The sequence below is a fragment of the Solanum dulcamara genome, chromosome 6 (genome assembly GCF_947179165.1).
Source record: "Solanum dulcamara chromosome 6, daSolDulc1.2, whole genome shotgun sequence".
NCBI lineage: Eukaryota > Viridiplantae > Streptophyta > Magnoliopsida > Solanales > Solanaceae > Solanum > Solanum dulcamara.
In genome coordinates, this window is record NC_077242.1 from 3,930,284 (window position 1) to 3,939,135 (window position 8,852).

At 33.5% G+C, this 8,852-nt stretch overlaps 1 protein-coding gene across 2 annotated transcripts; it reads right to left on the reverse strand.

Moving 5' to 3' along the window:
- Positions 1 to 1,147: 1,147 nt before the first annotated feature.
- On the reverse strand, positions 1,148 to 8,584 carry LOC129892223 (bystin). 2 transcript variants are annotated; one of them, XM_055967782.1, is made up of 12 exons: positions 8,405 to 8,584; positions 8,100 to 8,309; positions 7,522 to 7,657; positions 7,267 to 7,315; positions 6,848 to 7,175; positions 5,706 to 5,785; positions 4,731 to 4,778; positions 3,032 to 3,178; positions 2,337 to 2,409; positions 2,170 to 2,245; positions 1,614 to 1,720; positions 1,148 to 1,501 (listed from the first exon to the last, which is right to left on the reverse strand). In XM_055967782.1, the coding sequence occupies exons 1-11, from the start codon at positions 8,522 to 8,524 to the stop codon at positions 1,641 to 1,643; spliced, it is 1,347 nt and encodes a 448-aa protein (XP_055823757.1). In that variant the 5' UTR covers positions 8,525 to 8,584; the 3' UTR covers positions 1,148 to 1,501; positions 1,614 to 1,640. The 2 variants fall into 2 exon arrangements, with proteins under 2 accessions (XP_055823757.1, XP_055823756.1); XM_055967781.1 differs by having other exon boundaries at positions 1,148 to 1,507.
- Between the last annotated feature and the right edge of the window lie 268 nt (positions 8,585 to 8,852).

Here is an 8,852-nt window from a genome sequence, read left to right on the forward strand (position 1 = left end):
ATGCATAGATCAAAAGAGAAAAATTAATTGCTAATAGTTGATGATTATATGGGATACCTCTTGTATTCCTATTTGACTCAAACATTAGAGTGGAATCTTTGAAGTTTTTCATAGCCAGAACTCAAATCGAAAATGGAGAAATTACTAAGTAACTAAACACACAAATATATAGAAAAATTCAAACAAATACAAAAAATACAGAAATGGTTCAATATAAATAGAAGAATACAACTACAAAACCCAAACTACAAATCAAATCTCTAAAAAAGAGATAAAATCGCAAAAAATACATACCAAAAATTTATACCCGAATCAATGGAATTGTTGTATAAATCCTTTTAGAGATTATTCTAATTTCTGAAAAGAAAAAAAAATAAAATAAGAAACGAAATTTGAAATCCTTGATGAGAGAAAATAAGGATTGTTGTAGATTAAATGAGGGAAGTGAAGGAGAGAAAATTTTCAAATTTGAAATATTTTAAAAATTGGAGAGAGAACGTATGTGAGCAAAACGTGGCATTCATATGAGTTAATTTAGGAATTAAGGATACTATTAATTTGCTATATAAATAAAATATTGTTCTTTTTTATAATTTTTTTTTAACATTTGTTGTTTTCAATAAAAAAGCTATAGTTTTTTGCCGTTACATAATTTTTCCCTAAATAATTGGAGTCGTGAGTCCAATCAGGATAAATTTTGAATTGAATCCAATTTGAGTAAACAATTTGCCTAATGAGTCCAATTTATGTAGTTTTTCTAATGATTTTCTTCGAGATTAATGCCACGATCCCCAATCATTGGACAATTTGCGTTTCTTGTTGATATATATCCACCCACTAAAATAATAATAGATAATATATATTTTATATATTAACATAAAAAAAGCTAAAGATTACGTTTTGCTAACAATACACTCAGTATGATTTCACAAGTGAAGTTTGAAGAGTGTTAAATTATACACGAACATTACCCTTACCTTTGTAGGATATAACACTAGGCATATTCTATTTATTTTTATTTTTTCATTCATCTATATCTTGGTGGGCAAAGTAAGTAGTATCCATATTTGTGCAAAGATGATAGATAAACAATGTTGCACAAACTACCCCAAAGAACGTAATTAAAGTAAAAAACGTCAAATTCATTCACTACAGAATTCTGTTCTTTTGTTTATCTAAATCTTTGATGAACAGATTACCAGTAACTCTACACAAATCTATCCAAACTCAACTGTAAAATTTAACCCCTGTATTCTCTAGGGGAGTATCAAAATATCAGTGATACACCAAACTTCGAAAAAACATGGCAATTACAATTTTTGGGTTCTGCATATGCCGATGAAGACAGAACCAAAAAATATAAATATCACGAAAGAATATATTGCAAAATCTCTAGTTCAACTCCAACAGCCCACACATGCATGCTCATCTATCTTGTGGCACAGCTCAATCTCTATTACATATTGAAACCTAAATCTGCTAGTACATCATCCATCACATACTGCATCTAAAAAAAAGTAAGAAAAAACACCTTTTAATCTGCAGTATTGGCTTGGAGTTTCGTGCGTATATAAATACACTGGGAATTTCATTTACAAGAACGAATATCTTACCACGCATAGAGGTCACGGAGAAAAAATCTAGTCCTCCTCCATAGGAACGTTGGGGATATCAAACCTATCTTCTTCAATTGCCTTATTGATCACAGAAAGAGGACTTGGTAATACAGAGTTAAGAGAACATATTTTCCAATGATGCAGCAAAAAAAAATATTAATAGGAACATCCAACAAGTAAACTTTAGCAACATGAAAAAATCATAGCTACATCTACTATTTTACCTCAGTCATTAGAGAACCACAGAAAATAAACATGTTAAAATTTATCCATCTTGCAAAAAGCAACTAGCGTCAAAGATACACAACTTTCAGATCGTTGTTATGCATGACATCCTACCCCATCAATGCAGATATGCACACACCCACAGAAAATAGCAGAATTTAAGCATGAACTGTCACGGAAGATCTAAAGATTTTTTGTTTAATCCGTAGTTTTTAAAACATTAAGAACGCCATTATGTTATGGCAATAGCAGAAGACAATATAAATAGACCAAATTAAGCTCAACCAGAGATGTATCTGAAAGATTTAAACCATCAATGAGAGGATATCAAATGACATTGCATCGTCCTCCTTTTCCCCACGACTTCTGCTCTTTTCGATTTCCCTCAATATGTCAGGTGTAATCTGCATTTGGAGGCACAAACATAACTTGAATGTTTACTTGCATCAACAGAAAACAGAACAGCTGCAGTGAAAATAAAATACAAAAGCATACCAATCTATGTCTTTGCCTTTCAACAAGTGCTCTTATGTTAGCTTTATCCTCCTTCCTCAACTCAGTTTTGTACCTGTAACAATATTTACCCACATAGTATAAACATTATTCAGAACTCTGCAAAAGCTATCATGTTATTGGACAAATTGACAAGAATGTAAAAAAGGAAAGACCCCATAATGCAAAGGCAATATCAAGGTTAACATTAAAGTGCCATTGAAAGAAAAAGAACATAACATCACCTGAACAAGTGACAACACCACTTGTCTACCTCAAAATATACTTAGCAATGGAGTGTCAGTCATACAGAATAGTGAAGTAGACATTAGGAATAAACAAGAAACGTTACATCATGTTCCTTAATATAAAAGAAATTGTTGCTACTTGTCATTTCACATCCCCATTTTGTCAATAAAATTGTTATTATATCTTCAAATAAGAGTTTCAATCCACGTGGACACCCAAAAGAATTCAAAGCAAGTATGATTACCCAGGTACTTGAGAGAAAAGATGATTAATAGAAGGTGAGACATGTAAATAAGTCTAGTGTGTAGCTTATCAATGAGTTAAGTGTGAGAAGTAACCTTGAAGCTTTTATCATTCAAAAAAATGGTAACCTTGGAGCTTTATTACCATTAACTTAATACCACCATGAAGAGGAGAAACACCACAAGAAACGAAGGGGTGAAACCAACCTCTGCACAAATACAAGAAGTGACAGGTGCCAGATCACAGGCATGACTCTTGTTTCATCAAAGAAATTCATGAAGTGTGCTACCATGGCATCAAGTACACGATAGGGCAAAGCATATTTCTTCTCAATTAGTAACTTGATGAAATAACTGCAGCAACAAAGAAAGAAAATAATTATCAGACTAATTGTAGCGGGAAAAAAGATCTGCATTAGGCAGCATAAATTGCATGATTGAACATATCCTGGTGCTAAAAAATCCAGCCATATAATTTAGCTCCCCTTGAACTCAATAAAAGCAACTACTTCCGGTAGGTCCATCCCTAAAAACTTGGCATCTTTGTTTAAATACAGAACTTTTTCCCCAAGAGTGCAGACTAATGTAAACTAATGCTACTTCACATTAACCAGTATAAATATCCCATGAGTTATTATTCCACCAAAAAGATTGCTGCTATATATTAAACACAAACTTAATATTACATGAACTATTCAACCTTTTTTACATTAATTATTATTTTAAGCATTTCTCCACCAAAATTGAACTTGATAGTCTGTTCAAACATACATTTTTATTTTCAAATCAAACTAGTTCAAGTTTATTGAGAGATGGAGTTAGCAACAGATATTGTTCCCCTTTATATCAGTCAACCATATCAATTTGGAGAAATTTTGCTTTTCCACGAGACTAATTCAAAAATTCCATGTGTTGTGGTTAGCATCATTTTTAAAAATTATCTTAGTGAAGTGAATAAAATCAAACAAAACACCAACCATTCAATGCTCTCACTTTTTAAATCCTATCATTCAAACAACCATACACTGGGTATGATGTTGTTGCATTCAGACAACCTTAGTAAGTTGTAATTATCTCAATTAACTTGGTTGGTCATTCATAAACAAAATAAATTGTCTTAGGCCACCAATATAACTTTTTTTTCCTTATATAATACAGTAGTATACAGTTTTTTTACTGGCACTTGAATCATGGGTAAACCAAAAGAAAAAAGTTTATAAATAGATATAAAATTCACCAGATATTCCCATGTGAAGCAAGTGCTAACAGGTAGTACTAATCTTAACTGTGCAATAACTACGATTATTTACCAGCAGTGCAAGACTGTAGAGTGTGGACATGTATAAGAAAGGAAGACATCTCTAATTCTTCATAATTGACTGTGATAACCAAATGTTCATGATGAGTTGTTTTTTTTTTGATATCATGGTGGCCGGGCCAGCCTCACCAAAGTTTAAATAGATGAGAAGAAATAACCTAATGTGGGATTTGAACCTAAGACTCCATGGTTCTCAACCCATTTTATTGACCACTAGGACACACCCTTGGGTGCACCGTTCATGATGAGTTTAAGTTATGCATGCACAGAAATTTACCACAACCAAGAGTTTCAATTGAATATTCGTATCTTAAACTGCAACACATCATGAGTATAACAAGGATATATTTCTAAAACATCCTCTGGGTTTTTTTTTTTTGCTGCATAGCCATGTGGTAGGAATCGACCGATCAAGTGATGATATACTGAGAAACAATTTTAGCTTCCATGTATAAGATCAACAAAGTGCTTTAGTAACTATTGAATATTATAAGATCATAACAGTAGCTATTATTCAAAAGACCAAAAAGGAAAAAACATTGAAGATGTAAGGCAACATGAGGTAAGGAAGCACAACATGTAGAATACCTTGTTGTGCCACAATACTCCATCTCTGCAAGTTTCAGCAGCGCTACACTGCATCCCAGAACGATTAAAAGTTAAGACTTCTCAAAGAATGAGGTATTACAGTGACAGTAGCAATAGCTTGATAATAACTGTCTTTACTTGCAAAATATGAAAAGAGGTAGCAACAAGAATAAGTTTTAAAAGTAGAGTTACTGTTTCTAATCTTGTCCTAAACTGTGAAGTTGGGTTATTGAGCTACTGACTACTCTTAGTGTATCCGACCTTTTGGAACTAAAACCCAACGATATAATAGTGTTTTTATCCTACTTTACATGTGCCTCTCTTATTTCCTTCTTTTGATAACATGAAGTCAAATTTCACTACAAAAGCCAGTCAAATTGACCATAAAGTAAAATTATACGCCCTAAAGTGGGATGTAGGCTGTATATAACTTGCAAATGGTTTTTTTATATTCACTGCAGGCTTGTTTTAAACCAAAGAGACATGTTTTAGCCATGATACGGGGAAGTATGTATAGTTTACTAACCTAGCAGTTCCCATATAAGCAATTTGTAGATGTATGTACTCCAATTATTAGAACGAAAGGCCGACACTATTAGGGAAGTGCAAAAACTTGTAACAGATTTCTGCTCACTGCATAAATTTCTAGCATCTTGCTTGAGCTCTTTATTAGTATTTTGACTGAATTTCAGATTCTAGTACATTGAACAGAATGCATTTCTTCCAGATTGCTTGCGACACCAATCATCATAAAATAAACAGGTAATAAAACAATTCGTTACCACATAACTTTGTCAACCACATAAAAAGTGTAGGTGAGAACCTTAATTAAGAGAAATTCTCATGGTTCTCACAAAAATATAGAAAGACCATCAGCAGAACTAGGAGAATCTGTACAAATATGATGACATCTTCTTTTAAAGCCCTAAAAACGCATGTCACTTTTACCACTATAAACGTTTCCAGAAACCATACCTAGCATGAAGATGAGGAATGGAGACCTTCTCAATAACACTCCCAAAGATGACAGCCTCCCTCAAGGTGCACGTCCTTGACTGGATCAGAAAATGCAAAATAGACATTTCAGTAAGCACAGGATAAACATCATACACATATACAAAGAGATGATACAGAAGATAGAACTATATTAAATGTGTGTGTCCTGACAATGTGAAAGAACATCAGAGTATTCGAGAAAACTGATCTCAGCAGACATTCAAGTCATATCTCAATACAGGATGGCCGTGAGACAACATGTTTTTGCAAATTGCATAAGTCTATCTATCCTAGAGTATACAAACTTCTGTTGATTGTTTCATGGTACATTATTGCATTTATTATGTGTGAACTAAGTGTGGAGACACCACGTGTTCTAGCAGTCTTTTGCAGTTAGCATCCAAAGTTCCACACCTTGGACCTGAGCATTCAGTCTTGTTACTTGAAATTATAGAAGTCTTTATATTCACCAAATAGGAGACTCAACATAGTTGCTCTCCATCTGCTCCGAAGAGATTACGAAGGCACATAACAATACTTTCTTTTCTTTTTCTTTTTTTCTCATTGAGAATCTATGCCTAATGTAAGTTCCCAACAACAAAAGTAAAAGAGTCAGATTCTACATAAAACGTTTGAAACCCAGACCCCCAAAAAGGGAAGGAAGAAAAAAAGAGGCAGTGCACAATTATAAAATCTCATTACAAGCAAGGTTTTGAAACATTAACCACATATGCAACTTTTGACTACATCTATCCACTTAATAACTTTTGGTTAACTAAAATATACAAGAAAGATGTCAGATTCTCGAATAACTCCTGCTTAGTAACAAAACTCTCAGCGTGTATGTAGCATCAGATTCACCAAGTTTTGTAGCACAGCTTTAACAAAGTACCAGTAAAGTAGAGAAACAGATAAACGGAAAACCCACTACCCACTTTTCAATATCCCTATGTCACGACCTATATTTTGCTGTAAAGAAAGTCACTTAAAAATTCAATAGGCAATCAAGACAATATAGCTAATCAAATCATTGTTAGTTCTTATAAAAGAAGTTGTAAACTTTGGACATAAATGCAATTCTCCAATAACTTTTAAAGAATTCTTTCACAATGGTTTTATACCTCACACAAAGGAAACAAGATTCCCTTATTGAAGGCAGCAGGCTTATAAAGAGATTTCTTCAAGGATTGATACAGAGCAAAATGCAGTCTCTTATTCTTGCGAATATCATCTCTAACTCGTGGGAGCAAGACAAACTTGTAGAAGCGTTCTGCCTTCTTGACACCCAAATTTGAAGCAAATATTCTTGTGGCTTGGTACATTGCATTTGGTGACCATTTCTCAGGTTCTGTTAAATATAGAACATCTTCCCAATATTGTAATGAAGGAATATGTTTGAACGCTTTTGGCATCTTGCCTGAAGTGTATTTGCTAAGATGCTTGCCAACACTGCATCACAACCACACCAGTCAGCCAAGGTTGTTAATGCAAAGTTGCAGATAAAGAACTTATAAAATAAGGACCAGGAGAGTAAACATACCCTTTGTATAACTCAATGATCGAGTCATCCAATTTGGGCATTGGTTGCACTTCAACAAACAAAACTTATATCAGTTCTCATATTCAAAGAGCTTTTTTTTATTACTACTATTATTATTTTTGGATAAAGGACATTGTCAAATTGCTGAAAAGAAGTTTGATAAAGAATGTTTAAAGCTTGGGTTGCTCAAGAACAATCACAAGAAGTCAAATATTGGTGATAGTTATTTTCTGTTCTGAAATGACAGAATAATACCTGAAGAAACTTGTGCATTTTGTTCCTTGCTCTTTTCGATAAGGATTTGGCCCAATGTGCGTTCGGGGCGATTTTGTGTAGAATAAAAAGCCTCCAATAGCTTTTCATCCTCCAATAGCATCTTGTCAACCTCATCCTGCATTGATGCGTGGAAAAAAGTCATTAACTTTTGTAAACTGACACCATGAAAAACTGGGAAAAGAAGTGACAAGTTTCTATCTTTGAAAATTGATTTTTTTTTTCTTGCTAGATATCAGTTAAGATCCAATTTATTGTATTAAACAGATAAATCCTCCCGTTATAGCTAGAAAAAATCCCCTCGTAACTGATGGAATGTGTTATCAATGAAAATCAATTAATCAAGCAACTAGACCTCAAACCAAAATTAGTCGGGGTAGGCTTTATAAATCATCTATATCCATCTGCTCTATGACCTCTATGTGAATCCTCTAGGAAGTTTGTGAAGTTCATACAGACACGTCATTTCCAAATCAATACAAGGCAATGAAAAAGTTCAAGCAATTGTATAACTACTACATTCATCAACCTTCCACTAAGCTATTATATAAAGGAGTTACCTCCAAATCACCACATTGGCTTTGGGTCTCCTGAAACCCAGTAAAATTATCAACGTCATCGTCATCCTCCTCTTCTACAGCTCTAGTTGCAACATCCTCCGTGAAAACTATAGCATTAGGATTTCTCTCTCGAGTCTCCTCCTCATCTACTTCCTTCTGCTGAAGTAACGCCTCCTTCAATATCTTCGAGCTAATGCTAGACGATATAACCTGATATAAGAATGATCAAATTAGTACTATTAGTTCTTAAGATTATTTAGTAAATTTCTCCGTTCATAAATCGAAAAAAAAGAAGTATGATTTGCCTGTTGTTGCTGTTGGTGAGATTTAGGAGCTTTTGAGCGTTTCTTGGAGGAGGCTTTGGATTTGGTATCATCTTCCAGGAAGGGTTCTGGATTTGTGAGGCGTTCTCGTTTTTTCCCCATTTTTGCTTTGCTTAAACCTCTGTAGCTCTCTCTGTTTTTAGGGCTACACTAGTTTGCGCCAACGTCTAAGAATCCATTATATAGGATGACTTTTTTTCTTTTTTTCTTCTCCACATAAAATGGTATTTTATTTTTACTAACTTAATAGGATTAATAGACCCAAAAATATTACCGTGGTTTAATATATAGAGCTTGGTTGAGTTAATTGATTAAAAAAGTGTTATCTCTTCTATTAAAGTTAGTAAATCAAAAATAATTAAGATTAAAAAAAGAAGTAATATTTGAGTTCACAAAATTCATTGTGTATTCTTATAGAATTTAATTCATT